Source organism: Cydia strobilella, chromosome 12 (assembly GCF_947568885.1).
Source record: "Cydia strobilella chromosome 12, ilCydStro3.1, whole genome shotgun sequence".
Lineage (NCBI taxonomy): Eukaryota > Metazoa > Arthropoda > Insecta > Lepidoptera > Tortricidae > Cydia > Cydia strobilella.
In genome coordinates this window covers 12,786,539-12,805,653 of record NC_086052.1, presented here as the reverse complement: position 1 = coordinate 12,805,653, position 19,115 = coordinate 12,786,539, and the positions used below count along the sequence as shown (strand labels likewise).

The 19,115-nt window shown below is 35.9% G+C and overlaps 2 protein-coding genes across 4 annotated transcripts; one reads left to right on the top strand and one right to left on the bottom strand.

Annotated features, from left to right (window-relative positions):
- Positions 1 to 1,687: 1,687 nt before the first annotated feature.
- Positions 1,688 to 5,689, bottom strand: LOC134746169 (prostaglandin reductase 1-like). Its single transcript, XM_063680477.1, has 7 exons — positions 5,501 to 5,689; positions 3,849 to 3,951; positions 3,268 to 3,453; positions 3,062 to 3,180; positions 2,682 to 2,833; positions 2,475 to 2,580; positions 1,688 to 1,945 (listed from the first exon to the last, which is right to left on the bottom strand). Exons 1-7 carry the CDS (start codon positions 5,670 to 5,672, stop codon positions 1,713 to 1,715), a joined length of 1,071 nt encoding a protein of 356 aa, XP_063536547.1. The 5' UTR covers positions 5,673 to 5,689; the 3' UTR covers positions 1,688 to 1,712.
- Positions 5,690 to 8,128: 2,439 nt separating this feature from the next.
- LOC134746166 (probable serine/threonine-protein kinase DDB_G0282963) lies at positions 8,129 to 19,100 on the top strand. Of its 3 annotated transcripts, none has more exons than XM_063680470.1 (9): positions 8,129 to 8,441; positions 8,530 to 8,761; positions 9,241 to 9,444; positions 10,856 to 10,921; positions 13,414 to 13,568; positions 13,934 to 14,048; positions 14,223 to 17,835; positions 17,878 to 18,270; positions 18,331 to 19,100. In XM_063680470.1, the coding sequence occupies exons 1-9, from the start codon at positions 8,362 to 8,364 to the stop codon at positions 18,618 to 18,620; spliced, it is 5,148 nt and encodes a 1,715-aa protein (XP_063536540.1). In that variant the 5' UTR covers positions 8,129 to 8,361; the 3' UTR covers positions 18,621 to 19,100. The 3 variants fall into 3 exon arrangements, with proteins under 3 accessions (XP_063536540.1, XP_063536542.1, XP_063536539.1); XM_063680472.1 differs by having other exon boundaries at positions 8,130 to 8,441; positions 14,223 to 15,656; positions 15,855 to 17,835; positions 17,878 to 19,100; XM_063680469.1 differs by having other exon boundaries at positions 8,130 to 8,441; positions 17,878 to 19,100.
- The last annotated feature ends 15 nt before the right edge of the window (positions 19,101 to 19,115 follow it).

Genomic DNA, 19,115 nt, shown 5'->3' with positions numbered 1-19,115 from the left:
AATCTCATACATAGATTTGGTCCCCTGCTCTGCCGTGACGATAAATGACCAGTCCTTGTCCTTACCGTGAACGACTACGACAAAGTATACAAGCGTTCGTATACAGTCTGTGACTTTGAAGCATTTATGCATGGAGACTATATAAAGGAGCCAAATCTCTATGTATGAAAAGTGTCCATCAAAAAACAGTAATTAGGCGGCGCCACCATACACCGAAATACTACCAAAAACAACCTACGTAATTTGGTCGGGTTATTTATTGCCTTATGTCCCAGAGCCTAACTAGCACCACCGGAGAGATTAGGAACTATTATTTAAAGCTAAAAGCGATCACTTTTGCAACAATTCTGCCTTAAGAGATTGGCGTCCTTTCTATACCATCCATACATTTATGGGGTTGGGGGCATTACATTTTATGACAGGATAGATTTTCAAATCATTCTCATTTTACTATATTAAAATTATACTTTATCGCAGCCATCCACAGTAAAGGACCCTCCACACTCGTGCGCGAATCACGGCGCGAAGCCGCGAACGTAAGTGTGGCGTCGATTTCGCAGATTGTTCACGCCTTTACTATTACTTATTCTGTGCCTTCGAGCCAAGTTCCCCGTTTTTGTCGGTTTATTAGCCCGCGTCAAAGGAGGCGCGAAGCGCGAACTGGCAAGACTCCACATTATTACACACTATTTTGACTCATATGTGGCAAGATAAATAATAATTATATTATATAAAGCGGTTATATTTTACGGTTTTACAAAAAAACAAAATGGAAAAATAGCTAAGTCCCGTATGATGCCATAGATAACTAGCAGTTAAACTCGATCAGCTGATGCTTTTCCGCCATCTTGGGGCGAACCAAACGCGAAAAAAACGCCTCAATTGCCGACGTACAGATTGATGATATTTGTGATTTGTAGAGCCCCAATGTCGAATTAGACATTGCAATAACATTAGGATTTCTTATTATATTTATTAATGACTAGGAATAATTATCGATATTTATTACAAAAGTATCATCATATCACATATTCTCTAATCAACTAATAACATCAATCAGTTGACATTCATTATAATTTAAACAAGTTCAAGTTGTTGAAGCGGGACTAGGCTGGTCATCTCTGTCGAATGCTGGATTAGGTGTGGACCAAGATAACTAAGTGTGAGAGCTCCAGGCGTCAAACCAGTGAGCGAGCAGACCTCGTCCGCGATGGTGGAAATGGTGGAATAACTGGGCTCCTTTTTGAGAGACTGGCCACAATTAGCAAAAAAAACAAGACGAGTGGGAAAATAAAGAGACGGCCTTTGTTCAACAGTGGGATATATGGGCTCATAATAATTTATGAAAATGATAAAATAATGTTTGAAATAAAAATAATTTTTGTATAGGGTCGGTTTTTTTTAATAAATTCTTTGTATACTAACATTTTAACTATAAAACTCCCGTGAGACTCAAACATATTAGATTATTTTAAACCGGGTCACTCACGTATTATTAAGTCGAATAGCTGTGTGCACACACCACACGCCGCGCCCTCGACCAGTGAAGACGTGTCGTCGTGTCTCCGTGAAGACGGTCCTCGTAAATTGGACCGAAACATGTCGAGCTATTCGACTTAATAATACGTGAGTGACCTGGTTTAAAATAATCTAATATACTAACATTTTATAAAAAAAAATCAATTTTAAATTTTATTAAAACAAAATATTGATTACTTCACTTTAACAACAGCTTTTCCAGTATTTTCTCCTCTCAATATTCCAACCAGCGCTTCAACCATGTTATCAAAACCATTGTAAACTTTCTCTTGATATTTAATTTTTCCCTCCTGCAGCCAGTTCATATTAACTTTGATTCCTTCGTCCCATCGATCAAGCCAACGGTTTACTAAAAAACCCTCTACTTTAAGTTCTTTAAACACGATTGATGGTTGTAGTATAGTCACTAGAAAAAAAAACATTTATAAAACATTAAATCAAACATTAATTTATACATAATATTGTCTTCGGTTACTGCGATAGTTATTCATGAAATAAAACTATTTGAAGGTTTATATCGCGCATTATGAATTATTTATTTTATTATTATTCTCTTTATTTATTCTTTTTCTTATGTTAGGTTTTTTATAATATGCATATAAAAGTAAAATATAAAAACACTTACAAAACAATACAAAATACATATAAACAAATTATAAAAAACCTAACCTAGGGTGCCGCCAGCAGCGGGGCAGGGCCCAAGCTGCCGGTGGTCAGGGCATTATTATTATTATTTTATTGGTCAATATTTTTGTGGGTAGTTTTGCACATTGTAATTTTGACAGAGTTTAATAGTTTTTTTTAATTAATTAATACAATTAATAAAAGATATACTAAAATATTTAGATCAGTACGGTTTTTACTCACTATTATTATAAGATTACTATTATTAAAAGATATACTCTTAAGTCGCCTACGTCGTTTTTGTCACTTACCTTTTGGTAAAGCCGTATCATTATACGATGATATAGAACCACAAACTGCCACGCGTCCGTATTTGTTCATATGACCCATAATTGTCGAGCTAATTTCACCGCCAACCTTCAGTCGAGTTTAAAAAAATATTTAGGTACATGAAATTAATATCAAAACACAAACATCAAGAATATCATATTCAATTCAAAGAATAATTTAAAACATACATTATCGAAGTAGCAGTCTATGCGATTTGGTGCTCCTTCTCTCAAAGCAGTTTTGATATTAGCAGTTTTGTAATTGAACGCGTGATCAAAACCCAACTCCTGTAAATATTCGCATTTTTCATCTGTACCAGCAAATCCAATCACGCGACAGCCTAATGAAACAAAAAAGGACATAAATACATTGACATCAGTATGATTACAATTATAATGCTTAAGCTCGCTCCAGACTACGCGGCGCGAAGCCGCGAACGCGACTGTGGAGTCGATTTCGCTGATTAGCGAACTAGACTCCACACTCACGTTCGCGGTTTCGCGCCGCGATTCGCGCATGAGTGTGGAGGGCCCTTTAGACTGCTTAAAAAATAATGCATTTCCCTTACCTAATATTTTTCCTATTTGTCCAACATGGGAACCAACTGCACCAGCTGCTCCAGTAATGGCAATGGTCTCACCTGCTTTTGGGTATAATATTTCTTTAACTCCGAAATACGCTGTATTACTAAAAAACAAAACGTTCTCATAATGTAGAAGTTCTAGTCAGTTCGTTCCAGTAGACTTGTATATTTTCTTTAAAGTTTGTTCTTACCCTGGCATTCCAATTACTCCTAAGCCAAGCGAAATTGGATGTGGGCTCATATCAGGCAAAAGTGTGATAGGCATAAATCCTAAGTAGGGTGATGATTTAGGGTTGCAAATGGTATGTGTGCGCCATCCAAATGAACCAGCCACGTATTTGCCCACTGGGTACTGATCATTACGACTCGCAATTATTCTGAAATTGTGAAAAGTTAATTATTATTTAAAAACGAATATAGATAATCTCAACTGAATAGCTATTCACTGATTATAATTTAAGGGCTTTACTTACCCTGTAACAAATCGCATGCGGTTGATACATTTCGCAATTTATCGATCTATTGATTTGTTGCATTTGCATAAGGCTTCTACAGCCTACCTTGCAACAAATAATATGCTAATTTAGATAATTGCTGGCTAAGTAGGAGCAACGAGTTCAATAGATCCATCAAATGCCGCAATGTATTGCAAATCCCTTTAGTCGGCCAATGTATCAAAAATCGCATGCAAATTGTTGCAGTCTGTGGAGCTAGAGCTCTTAAGTTTCATGACACCAAAAATAAATCAATTTAATAATAAAATACTCCATACTTAGCGACTTGGCCACCTATCATGTCAGTGGGCAATTTGTATCCGATCATATAAGCGCGCATGTAAGGATCAACACTTAAATATTCTGCTTCCGTTAATATTTCTGTAAAAGATTAAAAAACACAGTTTTTTGAGTTATGCAAGTAACACATGCTTTAATCAGAACTAAAATTATATAGTTTTTTTAACACACTTGCTCGTAACGCGGAACTTATTGAACCGCTTTTTTTAGGCTTATAATCCGAAATATTACGCATGCGTGCTTTTTCTTTATATTATCGCACTTGTGCGTTAATGTATGATAATCTGATCGTGTTAAGATTGTAACTAATTGCTAATAATGTGTATGGAGACGGACAGACCTTCTTTTGGTCGAATAGCTTTTACAACAAGGACTGGAGGGCGCCGGCGCCCCGCCCACCGCGTGCCGGGGACCGGCCGCCAGCGGCAGGGTCAAGGGTTAGGTATAGACTTCTTATAAATAGCTAGAGTTTTAATGCGGATCTCTAAAAATTCTTTGAAATCGACCTAGTATAAATATAAAATCATCGGTCGGTTTCATGTTGCGAGATATTTAAGTTCTGTGGCCGGGCTGGTGCGTATTAAAAGGGCGTAGGTTAATTATAATAAGGTGACACATACGTCGTCTAGTTAAAACAGTTACAACTTTTACTGATCTAACTTATAAATGACGTATGTTACTTAATGCAAAATGTATCTACAGTAAAACGTCTCTGTAAACTAATTCGTGTAAATGTGATTGTTTATAAAATAGACCTCCAGGAGGGCAGTCGGGATTAGGCCTCGGATCGCGCCGTTTGTTCTAGTCAAAAGTGTACATGGTCTGATTTCATGAGGTCCCTTTGTGGTCGGCTTTTCTTAAGAATGAGGGATATCGTTTTTTTGCTCACCAGTTGGCGCCTCTGTTGATGGTGGTCCAAAAGACTATAGAACAGCTGTCAGTCATTGTTTTTTTTTTTTTTTTGAGAAGTGACAAATGACATTTGACATTTCGAACTATGGAAAAGACCACCATCTACACTAGCGCCCCTAGCGGCGAATTCATACGCGATAGCCCTCATTATTATCATTGTCATTTCGTATTTGCGGTTATATTTTTACAAGCGGATGTTTAATATTGAGACAATTTTGTTTTATTTGACGGTTGTTTAATTTTTTTATGTTGTTTTTTTCATACATTTTATTTATTGAAGAAAAGAGGTTTCAAATTAATTTATTTTAATTTCAAATACATCGATTTCATAGCGATATTTAATTAACGTAGAGGGTTTTACAATTTGAACTAGACGATCACAAATATTTATGGCCAATATTTAATTTAATTATTTCTTTGAAGTATTAGGGTTATTGCTTTTACAGAGGGTGGCGGCAGGCAGTATGACAGATTTTGTACTTTTACTGTTTTAGCAAATGAAAAATTTCATTTTTTTTCTTGCAAGTGTGTTGAAAAACGTCGTATAAAATGCGTGTGCATTGGTCATTACAAACATCGGCTTTCTTATTGCGCGCTTATTATCGCTTATACCGCGCGCGCTCAATATCGCCTCGTGTGTCGTGTAATGACCAACGTAGCACACTTGTATAACAATGTACTATTTTTATAGTACTCATATTATATGTATTTAATTTACCTCCATCTTTTATTTCTGGAAGTTCTTCTTCAACAATTTTAAAGTCGCTCTTTTTTGGCTCCCCTTGGAAATATTTTGTTAGCACATACTTGCGTGCATTTATTTTTCCAACAGCGTTCGAATATGCGCGTTTCGCGCAGAAGAACGTAGACGTGCTCATTTGCTTCAACATTTTCCGTCAATTATAAACTGTCAGTTATACCTGAAAGACATTCTAGAATGTACAGTAAATCTTTACAAGTTGTTCGAGTCACGTGTAAAGATTTGGCGCTTGTAGGGAAGAGAAATTAGAAAGTTTAAACCTTATCATGATCGTCCACGGTAACGATACAATTTATTGTCATAACACAGCAGGAGACTAAAATGTACATAATTGAAATTTTCTGAGGTGATATTTTTCAACTAAAACCTTCAACTTAAAGCTAACTGCGCTGCAGAAAAGAAACAACGCCTTCTATTATTCTGCTTATTAAAGTTATTAGATTAAAGTGCTCGATGCTGAGGTTACTTCGAATGAGGTGCCTGTCCGGTTCACTTTTAAAGAGGTTAAACGTGTGATACAGTCGATGACGAGAGGGAAGTCACCGGGACACGACGGTCTCAGCATTGAGCACCTGCAGCATGCAGGTGATCACCTACCACGGGTACTCAAAATGTTTTTCAATTTGTGCATGAGCCATTGTTACCTTCCCGATGATCTTATGAGGACTATTGTGGTGCCTATTGCCAAAAATAAAACTGGAGATGCTTCAGACGGGTCCAACTACAGGCCAATATCTCTAGCAACGGTAACCGCTAAAGTGCTGGACGGCCTGCTTGATAGCTTGCTGTCGAAACATGTCCAATCGCACGATGCTCAGTTTGGTTTTAACGGAGAGTGCGATTCTCTGTTTAAAGCATACCGTCCAGTACTACAACGATGATAAAACACCTATATTTGCCTGTTTTTTGGACCTGTCAAAAGCTTTTGATATGGTCTCCTATGACATTTTATGGAATAAACTTGAGAGGTGTACGCGTACTCCCGAGGGGGGTGGTTAACTTCTTCCGTTATTGGTACGGCAACCAAATCAACCAGGTCAGATGGGCGGGAGCGTATTCAGACGTGTACAGGTTGACGTGTGGTGTGAGACAAGGTGGTCTCAGCTCACCCAGATTGTTTAACTTGTACATGGATGACCTGATCGCTAGGCTCAGCAGCACGGGTACTGGATGCTCAATTGGCGGTACCATTGTCAACAATATCAGCTATGCAGATGATATGGTGCTGCTGTTCCCCGCGATCAGCGCTCTTGTCAAGCTGTTAAAGATCTGTGAGGAGTATGCGGTGACCCATGGCCTGATGTACAACACCAAGAAGAGCGAACTACTCGTTTTCAAGGCAGGCAAAAATAGAGTGTCACGGTTCAAGTACCTTGGGAACTGGGTCACCGAGGACCTCCAAGATGATGCTGACATGGAAAGGGAGCGCAGGGCATTGTCAGTAAGGTGTAACATGCTGTCACGTAGGTTCGCGCGGTGTGACAGGGATGACAAAAAGACCCTTTTTAAGGCTTTTTGTCAATCCTTTTACACGTGCAGCCTGTGGACAAATTACACGAAAAAGACCCTTAATGCCATGCGTGTCCATTACAATAATGGTTTCCGCATGCTGATGGGACTGCCACGTTACTGTAGCGCTTCGGGGATGTTTGCGGAAGCTAGAGTGGACGCGTTCAGTGTTATAATCCGCAAACGTACTGCCTCCCTCATGCGCCGAGTACGTGACAGTTCCAACAGTCTGCTTCAGCTCATCCCTGGAAATCCAGCTGGTACTCTTTGGGGGCACTGGAATGACCTACATATGGGTTTTAGAGGCACAGTATATAATTTAATGTAAATAGGTAATTGTAATTTTATTTTAATTGTAATTCTAACTTTAATTTTTATTTGTAATTTTAATTTGATTTCTAATGTAATGACAATTTATTTTATGTATTATTAAGTTTAATTTAGTAACTTTTATCCATGGGTTTTTTGCCTGAAATAAAAATATTGATTGATATTGATTGAAAGTTCAAGCAAAAAATCACCTGAGAAAATTTCACCTACATTGCTACAATTTTTTTGATTGACGCGTTCTTTCAGGTTCAACTTTCATTAGCCAGACTACAGCATTTTGGATTTGGTACATTTTTCCAACACAATAAAGTATTAAAGTCTCTCCACGCTCATGCGCTAATCGCGGCTTCGCACCGTGATTCGCGCATGAGTGTGGAGGGCCTTTAGACCTTAGACCCAAATGTATGAATTTTTATGAAGATACAAAGGAAGATTTTAAAATGACTGGGGCGGACATTGATGCGTTAGAGTTAAGTTTCAAACTAATTAAAACCGATTTTCATATTTGGCTCAAGTAACATGCATCAAGATTTTAATTTGTAATAATATCATGATAGCCATGTTCATGAATTTGAGTCAAAATTATAACTGCGATTGTAAAAGGTGGCTTTTTAAATGTGTAGTAAAGGTTAGCTTAAACATTTCCATAAGGTTGAAAATGTTGAAATATTGTTCTCTGTGTTGCCACACCACACCATTTAATATGATTTTATGAAACAAAAACAAAATGGCTTGCTTGTTGTGAATGTTGTGTTTTCATTGTAATGTGGTTGAATTTGAAGTTTATTTATTTCATAAAATAAATATGCATTGAATCAATGATTATGGGATTACAACAGTTAGTTATTATGTCATTAATGTACTTTCCAGTAAACAGTTAAATAAAATGCTTCAGTGTTATGGATGTTTCATGTAAATTTGTAGAAGCTTCAGTGTAAATACAACGTTGAAGAAATTGCACTATATACGTATTTGCCGTTATGACTTCTATAGAAGAATTTAACTGCATTTTGTGCAAGGAAACGTTCGATAATAAGGATGAATTACAAATTCATTTCAGGTATCTATCGACTTCATATATTAATTAAGTTGTATGATGTTAATGTTCATATCTTATTGTATATTTAATCATTTTATGGTTTTGCCAGGAAACATGGTGATCCTAAGTTTAATGAAAGCATCAAGACCAAAAGCCGTGTCCAGAATGAGGCGCCGTTTGCAAATGAAAAGTCGAACGACGCGTCAGAAATGGTGAACTGCGATGTGTGCGACGAAGTGTTTCCTACTATATCTAAGGCCATAACTCACAAGCATAAAGTCCACCCGGAGTACGATGCGAAGTACTTCTGTCCTTGGTGTGGGAAGCTCTTCACGATGAAGGTAAGCCAGTGTGGCAAGTGTGACACATAACCTCACACTGTACCACTTATCTCATTCGAAAGTATTATCTAGCAAAGGCAATAAAACGAACGATCGGTGCGTACTTTGTCCTTGGATTGAATAGTGAGTAGACAACTAAAAGTAACTGATGAATTTGTCACTACTCTTCAAAACCTCCTATCTCAGTACTAAATTGAGTAGTTTTATATTTTAATTAGGTATCATTTCTGCTACATATTTAGTATTTTGTTTGGAAACCGGCATAAATGGCATAATCGGCATATGCTAATTTGTAGAACCTTAAAAAATCATTTAGGAAGTTACTTTTACATATTTTGAAGATGTAAAAAGTTATGGTAGTAAACAAATATTTTATAATTGATATAAAAGAGCATTTCTTGTTACTAATAGAAACTAATTTCTGAATGTTTTGAATAACTTGTTGGTACAAAACTATAATTATAACGTTTTCTTTTCAGCACCTATATAATAAACATTTACAGACAAACCATGATGCTACTGAGGAGGTACCCGGAAGCAAGGATAGTCATTTCCACTGTGATAGCTGTAGTGTTTACTTTGTGGTTCCATCTGCTATGGTGTACCACAACAAATTCTTTCATAGACAAGACTCGGATCTACCTATTATTGGACACTCCAAGAAACAGAAGGTGGTGAACCAGGTTGGTATTATTACTAGTTTAAAAAAACTTACAACCACATTTTCACTTCCTTTGGGGTTAAATTCAAAGAAAATCCTTTCTTAGTTGAGCTCTACAACCTTTAAGGTGCCAGTGCCAGTGGTGGGCAAACTTTCTTCATTACCTACATTTTCTCGAACTGTTTTGTCTCATTTTTAAACCCCCATAGCATCATCCCAGATGACTCATATTCACAGGATGTAGATTTCACAAGATGTAGTTAGGGAACATATGAAATGTACATTAAGTTTCAGCAATTTAGCTTGAATACTTTAGATCTTACCAATACCTAAAATTCAACGACTTGGGCACTCAGCTGAAATTTGGCATGGAACCTAGGATTTACATACATAGAACAGGAAAACCAAGAAATCTGTAACTTATACCTGCCCATTAAAAGGGGGGGTGCAGTTTTGTATACAGAACTAGTGAAAACAAATAGGGCACCTCACAAAAAGAAATGAGATCAAGTAAAACATTTTAGGTAAAATACGCTACAAGACTCACTAGCTTTTACTGTAAAAAAGTTATCAGATTAGGAAAATCCAAGCCTAGTATGCCCTGACTTTACTAACCCTACACCTTGGTTTAAAAACTATGGCTTAGCAGTTTTATACATCTATTGCATGTCATCATAATCATAACATTGTAATAAAACTATGAAAACGGATTATATCGCGTATCTTGAATTTATAATACATCCCGACGTTTACAAAGTGCAAAAATACCCACATACTAAAAATAATGAACAATCATTGACTATAGAAACTTTAAGGCTGGTTGTACATGCAAAATCGGTTCATAAGGCTAGTTATACACTACAATTATTTTCAAGTAAAGATATATATATATATATATATATGCGTTATGCGTTAAAATTGCTGATATGCGTTAAAATTGTTAAATAACAAACGAAACCGTCAACGCCATCTATACGACTGTAGGCCAAAACTAGTAGCGCCCTCTGAACGAGAATCAAATTTTCTTGATTTTCGAGGCACATTTTTTCCTTAGACTGTATCCATCTATTACGGAGTTATATCTATCTTTGATACTATTATTGCAATTAACACCAGGGCCCTGTTTCACTATGATGACAAGTGTCACCTGACAGTAACAAATCTTCGTACATTGCTGGTTTAACAAGTAAATATTGTTGCAGGGAGTAAAGCCAGAAAAAAGTAAATATTGACACTTGGTACTTGGTACCATTGTTAACTCAGAAATGGACAGAAAATTGTCAGTGTCAGGTGTCAATTGTCACAGTAGTGAAATAGGCCCCTGATTACCTCTGGAGTCTGGATCGACGTTGTAGACTCCTGCCAATGATTATGAAATGTAACAATGTTATAGTATTAGTAAAGAAATAAAATGTGGAATTGTATTGTTTCAGGATCTACTGCCAGTTTATTACTGTTCATTCTGTGGAGAGGAATTTATAAACAAAGTTAATTTACATGTAAGTATTGACAATGCTTTAAGAATTTTAGAGGCACATTTACCTACTTACTCCAATATTTATGAAAAATCTGACAATAATTACCATGAATTAATAAACTAGTGGATTTGAAATGACAGCTTTTTAGTATGAAAACCAGTGTCACCAAACTTATACATTCATAGTTAAGTACAATAGGCATACATTAATAGCAACTTTTCATTCCAATAGGGTTTTATTAGTAAACCCCGTTATCTAACGCTCAGTTTGGGGGCAAGCTAAAATAGTGATGTTGCTTCACATATAATTAAGAATAAGAATAAAAATCATTTATTTTCAGCTAAAGGTTACAGACATTCCAGGGGTCTCCGCACTAGGCAGTGCCTGTATCGCGGGGAACCAATTACAATTTAAATATCAGATTAGTTGATTCATATTTACTTGAGTTATTTGTCAAATTAAAATTCTTCTTTTTAACCGACTTCAAGATTTCAAAAGGAGGAGGTTATCAATTCGGTTGTGTTTTTTTTTTTTTTTTTTGTAATGTTTGTTACTCCATAACTCCGTCATTTCTGGACCGATTTTGAAAATTCTTTTTTTGATTGTAAGTATACATACAGATTGGTCCCGTTTTGGTCAAAACGCAGTTCTGATGATGGGATCCATGAGGAATCGAGGGAACTCCTCAAATGTTAAAGGCATACATATAGTGATTTTAGTATTTTCATCAACAAATCAAGCATTTACATATAAAAAAGTGACATTTGATGAAGTGGAACTGCTGATGATGATCAGAACGGAACTCTTCAATGACGCATAGTTCACGTTTGGCGATTTGTCCTCTTCGTTATGATTGGTAAGCAAGTTAGGTTTTCAAGACACATTTTTGTCAAGCTCGAGTTCTGATGATGGGATCCATGAGGAATCGAGGGAACTCCTCAAATGTGAAAGGCATACATATAGTGATTTTTGTACTTTCATCAACAAATCCAGCATTTCCATTTAAAAAAGTGACATTTGATGAAGTGCAGCTGCTGATGATGATCAGAAATATCAGAATGGAACTCTTTAACGACGCATAGTTCACGTTTGGCGATTTGTCCTCTTCGTTATGATTGGTAAGCAAGTTAGGTTTTCAAGACACATTTTTGTCAAGCTCGAGTTCTGATGATGGGATCCACGAAGAATCGAGGGAACTCCTCAAATGTGAAAGGCATACATATAGTGATTTTTGTATTTTCATCAACAAATCCAGCATTTCCATTTAAAAAAGTGACATTTGATGAAGTGCAGCTGCTGATGATGATCAGAAATTTCAGAATGGAACTCTTTAACGACGCATAGTTCACGTTTGGCGATTTGTCCTCTTCGTTATGATTGATAAGCAAGTTAGGTTTTCAAGACACATTTTTGCCAAGCTCGAGTTCTGATGATGGGATCCATGAGGAATCGAGGGAACTCCTCAAATGAGAAAGGCATACATATAGTGATTTTTGTATTTTTATCAACAAATCCAGCTTTTACATAAAAAAGTGACATTTGAAGAAGTGGAACTGCTGATGATGATCAGAATGGAACTCTTCAACGACACATAGTTCACGTTTGGCGATTTATTCTCTTCGTTATGGACCCAACCCCAAATTTGGACCTGGACTTTTTTTTGAACTGCGATCCTCACAGAACCGAACTGCTATCAGAAAAGTGGGTTAGGTTAGGTTGGAACTGTGACCCTTACAGAAACGAAATGCTATCAGAACATTGGGTTTGGTTAGGTTAGAACTATGACCCTTATAGAAACGAAATGCTACTAGAAGCGTGGGTGGTTTTACCTCATTTTAGTTAGGCAAAAGATGCTGTCTTTTTCATTTCATTGTCTGGAGTGCACCATCAACAATAAGTAACCTTTCAACGGCATCCCCCATTGAAGTCGGTTTTTTTTTTCTTAAAAATTATGTGAATATTAAAGTTATTAAAATTTCGACGTCGAGATGGTATGCTATTATTAGTAAATTAATTAATTATGAAACATACAATAATAAATAATAAAAATCTTTCATTTCATAATAATTTAAAAAAATCACTATTGCAGAGCTCTGTTAAGTATGAATCAGATCTTTTGCTATGTTATTGAGTGAGTATTGAAATCAACTTCATTATTTATCGATTCAGATTAGCGAAACTGCCCCATCACTTGCCCCCAAATTGAGCGTTAGATAACGGGGTTTATTTATAAGGGACATTTTTATAATGAATATCAACTCACAACTGTAGGTAACATATACCACGGCCTAAAATATAATGTCAAAGTTATGAAACATAATCTGTTTTTTAATATTTCACAAAAGCTCGCCTAACACTAATCTAATGCAGCTACTCAACACTAGATGGCGCTTTAATGAACTCTAAAAAAATTATTAAAATCATTTATATACGCAAGTGAAGGGCTAAAGAAACCGGTGTTTATTTATTTAACTATGAATTTCTAATGCAACTTTTTAATGTCTTGATTGTAGAAACATATGTGTGACGATCACGAGGAAGAGAACCAACGTCCAACAGATGTATTACGGTGTGCCCTCTGTGAAGCCGTTTTCTATCATTTGGACGCCTATGAGTTACATCTCACCTTCCATTCTTCAGAAGACTTGTACAGTGAAACAAATGAAATGTAAGCCTTATGTTCCTTTAATTTCATTAATACAAAACAAACTGAATTTGTAATACTCCTCTACTGGCTCATATTAGCGTTTAAAGTTTTTATCAACTTCTTCCTACCTAAGCAACATTAGGTTCACTGAAACCCTATAACTAAAGGACTTCGTGCATGCGTTTTTTTTACGAAAGATTTTGTCATCTCACAAGTATTCAGCCAATTTGGGATTAATCTAGAACTCACGTTTTTTTTTCTCACCAAATAATAACTTATATTCTGTACTACACTACGAGCTAGGGATCGTAATCACCATATCCGGTTTCACAATCCTTACCCAACTGCGGAGCTTACTTATTCTAAATCAGTTGTATGTTTTGCAGGAATGAGAATGAAATAACAGAATTCTCTCTAGAGACTGTCCCTCCGGTTATGGAAAGGATTGAAGATTTGAATGGGTTACCTGATGTTGAGACTGATATGAATGCTGTTGGAATCGTAAGTACCTATACTATCATTAGATAATGAAAAGTAGATCTAAATATTATGATTATACATTTGCTCAGCAACAGTAGCAGCAGTCCCTGTTTCGATTAATTAGAAAACATAGTCTTAAGTCAAAATCTGTGATGTGATAGGTCATTTTTCTTTAATACTTTGTTCACATTCTAGGAAAGTTTTCTCCAAATGGCTATGGATGAACCTAAGGACAGTGATCAGGTCCCTGAAAAAAGGTCCAAAAAACATAAAAAGCACAAAAAATCTAAGAAATCAGCCATTACTCTTGACGAGTTCTTAAGCATGAACCAGGATGTATTTGGCGAAGATCTAGATTTCCAAGGTATCGAGGAAGTTCCTACAAAGGTAATAACAAAACAACTTAAAATGAAAAAACCGCAAATTCCAAAATCAAGTGCAAAACATGTGTCATCTGCAGACTTGCAAAAGTTACAAAAGTTAGGTATTGCTGTTAAAGTTCCGTCTGGTAGCAAACCATCATTTCCAAAAGTTAAAGCAATAGGTCAAGCTAACCGGCAAATTAAAAATCTCGTGAATAAGCCAAAAACAAACGCTATAAGTGCATCAAATGATGTTTTATCAAAATTACTTAATCAAAGTAGCAGTCAATTGAAAATAGTAATGAAGTCTGCACAAGAGAAAGCGCCCGATGGCGAAACAGAATTCAAACTAAAAACAATTAATCAACACCCTGCTGATACTACGGAAGCCCCTATAGGCATGGAAACTAATAGTCATGAAAGAGAAGAAAAAGGCGATGATGCCAAATCTTATAAGCCACAATTATGTATTCCTAAAACAAACCGAAACATTAATCAAGAGATCAATGATAAAGATACTATAGACGATAGGAATGATGCAACGGTGAATAAAGAATGCGCTAACGCAAATTTAAATGAAAGCAATAATGAAGGTGCCAGACATGTCAAGTTACCAAATGTAAGCAATAACATTTTGGCTGACCATAACAAGAATGACGCAATTAAAAATATTAGCAAACAAATAACAATCAAACCTATCACTCAATCAGCACCATGTTATGAAGAAAAAAGGTCTAACACTTCCACATCAGAAGTAGATAACACTGATGAACAAAATTGTCCAAGTAATGTTTTGCAAAAAACGAATACTTTAGACACATTAAAGAGTTTGAACAGTGCTATTACTATCAAGTCACTCAAAAATGTTAGTGCTCCAGAAACTAATAAAAACAGCACAATAGGTAACGAAAAGACTGATGCGATGTACAAAAAAGATGATGCCCCTAATACTGAGAATAATCATGTAAAAAAGTCTGAAAACATAAATAAAGAACTATCTATTCACAAAACATCGCCTGCCCTAGCATTACAAAGTATAAGTAAAAATATAACAATCAAATCTATGTCACCCCTTTTAAATTATCCAAAGGAGGATGTTCACAGTGACGAATGTGATGATAATGCTTTTAACAGTCCTGAAGACGGCAGTAAAGCCGACAAAGTTAAGGAGCAAACTGTTCCCATTACGACTCCCCACGTGTTAAAGAATATCAGTAAAAACATATTAATAAAATCAAAGTCACCCCTACTAAAACACACAAAAGATGTTTCTAGCGACGAACATAATGAAAGTGATTTTGACAATCTCGAAGGCGACACAATAGTTGAAAATCAACGTATCAATAAAAACGACAAAGCTACGGGACAATCTGTTCCTATTACTTCGTCCTCCCACATGTTAAAGAATATATGCAAAAACATCACAATAAAACCCATGTCACCCATAATAAAACAACCAAAAGAGGATGCTCCTAGCGAAGAACACTATGATAGTGATTTTGATAATATGGAAGATGATACGGAAAATAAAAATAAAAGCATCAAAGGTATAGAACAGTCTGATCACTTGACATCGACTTCCCAATTTCTAAAGAATATCAGTAAAAATATAACAATAAAATCCATGTCACCCCTCATAAAACACCCAAATGATATTCCTAATGACGAACATAATGACAGTGATATTGATAATCCCGAAGATGATGGATCGATTGAAAATAAAAACAAATGCGATAAAAATACAGAACAATCTGTTCTCACATCATCGTCCCACATGTTAAAGAATATTAGTAAAAACTTAACAATAAAGCCCATGTCGCCTATGATGAAACAAACAAAAGAAGACGTTCCTCAAGATAAAGATAATGATAGTAAGTTTGACAATTTCGAAGATGATACACCAATGAAAAGTCAAAATGATCACGGCTCAGCTTTGGATAGACTGAAAAACAAGTCCAATATCAAAATAAAAACTGTCCAATCATCATTCACCAACAAGAAAACATTTGGAAACATAAATGAAAATATAACTGGCCATGAAACGCACAAGACGACTAACATTCAGTCCAGTAACAATATTTTAAAGAATTTGAAAAATATAACGGCGAAACCAGTACTTACAAATAAAAGCGTTAACCAACAAGGAACAGTAAAATCAAATAACACGCCTGATGCTATAAAGCAAGGTAATGTTATAACACAGTCTTTGCACACAAAAGAAATTAACAAAGATATTGAAATTTACAATATTGATGATTCTGATGATGAATACGAACAACAAAAAACAGACAAAATAGAACCTACCCAAATTAAAAAAGAACCTATTAAAGCTAACATTAATTCACCTGCCGTTTTTAATGCTATCAAAAATATGAGTAAACATATTACTCTTAAGTCTTCAAACAATCAAGTAACGCCAAAAGTTGTTGTCAAAAAGGATGAAACCTTTTCAGAGCAGTTTTCAGATGAATATGAAATGCACGATGATGGGGAGTTTAGTTCTAATGCTGATTTTGAACAGATATTGGATACTTCTCATAAACCAACATTTATCAACAAAGGTACCAAAAATAAAAACGATAATTTTAACAATGTTCTTAAACAGTTGGGTCAACAAGTTACAGTTAAATCAAAAAATACATTCAATCAATCAAATATTAAAACGGTTCACCCTTCACAAGATTTTAACCGAGACAATGATGCGCATGAGACTGATAGTGACGAGGAGCCGTACACTGGTAAAGTAAAAATAACAGAAGTAACTGAAGATGATGATAACATCGACCACGAAATTGATTGTAATAACGAGGGGATTATAACTCAGTCTCCTGAAGACAGCGGCGACGAGCCATTTACAAAAGGAATAGACGATATGGATGAATATAGTAGTCAAAATATAAAAGTTAGGTTAAATGAAAATCTTAAACCTAATAGCCAAGGCTTGTTACAAAATATTAGTAAAAATATAACAATTAAGTCAATAATTGAAAAAACCGCTGAATCTAGTGAAAATGTATCTAAAGCCAATCAAAGTAGTTTGTGTAAAGAATTAGTAATGATGCCCGTTACACAAAACAGACCTGACATTGCAAATGATAGCGAGAAGGCCAGTACTTCGAATATGCATAATAATAAACGAAACGCCGGTCCTGGCACTTCAAGTCCAAATTGTCCAACTGCGCAGCAGAAAATTACAAAATCTGGCGCAGTGAATACTGTTAACAAAGAAGTTAAAGTGAAAACCTTTCAGTCTGAAACAGTGATAGAAGAAATTACCACAACCGTTACGAAAACCATACGTAGAGTAAACCAAACTACAGTAAATCAGCAGGTTTTCAATGCCAGTAATGTGTCGCCTGTTCCTAGAATGGTAAAACCGCAGATGGGCCCTAGAATGCCAAATATCTATTCGTCTAACAATCTAAAAGGGCTTACAGTAAGGCAGCCTAATCCTAGGACCGTACAGCCTAATTCTAGGACCGTACAGCCTAATCCTAGCACCGTCCGGCCTAAAATAAGACAACCGGCTCCTATTCGACCTCCCTCTAGTACGGTAGTGAGACCACCCGTTTCAAATCAGTTAGTACCTATGCGACCCGGTGTAACGCCAATAAGGCCTATGAATGCACCAAGAATGCCAGTAAAAAACATGCCACGTCAACCGAGACCCGTCGGGCGACCATTAAAAATTTCGCCTAATGTTGTAAACCAGACTTTGAAAAGGCCTGGGAACGAAGAACAACCAGGACATTTTAGTTGTTTCAAGAAACCGAAAGAATCTCTCATTCCCGGCAATGAGACTGCAGAAACCAATTCCAACTTCCATTACGCATCCAGTACACAAACGAGTAAATTCTGTAGTACCAGTCAAACAGTGAAAGGTAACTATGTCGTAACTTCTACACAAATGAAAGCGCAGTCAGTAACTCAACAGCAAAAAGGTAACTCTGTCGTATCTTCCACACAAATGAAAGCTCAGTCAGTAACTCAACAGCAACAAATAAATAGACTCGGCAACATTTCTGGGCTAAAAGTAGCTAAGACCTGTCAAGTAAGCCGGGTGGAGAAAACTGAAATGAGCCCTTCAAAACGAACTGCACTGGAGGCTATAGAAAAATTGCAAAAGCAAGGTCTGTTAATAAAGAAACCCCGAGTTGAAGAAGATCCCGATCCACCAAATTCTGATGGCGAGGAGCAGGAACCGTATGATGACTATGATTATGATGAATGATTTCACAAATTTTGTTATTGTATAATAATGTAAATAAGTTAAAATTGACAGTGATAAAACTATTATAAAAAGTTGTGGTTCTGATAGTGCACACGAGTATGAAACTAGCGATGGAGAGATGAATGCAGTGTCATGTATAAGTGTAAATGTCTAATGTGAAGATTTGTAAATAATAGAGTTGTACCTTTATATTTAAGACTCCAGTGTTGAGGTGTCCACTACTATGGTTTGTATTATCTTAGGTGTAATTTTTTATCTTTATTTTGAATGGAAGCAAAGTTTAATTTCTGGTATAATTTTATAAACAATAATATACTTTTACGTTATGACAGGGATTTAATTGTCGAATTATTTATAATAAATGAAAATATTGGCTTAGGTAAAAATTACCTATCTAGAGATTTACTGAAACGCATAAAAAATTGAACAAATGTTGAATTGTTTTGTTACATGTTACATTAATAAATTTATGGATGCTCATTTCGATTGTTGTTT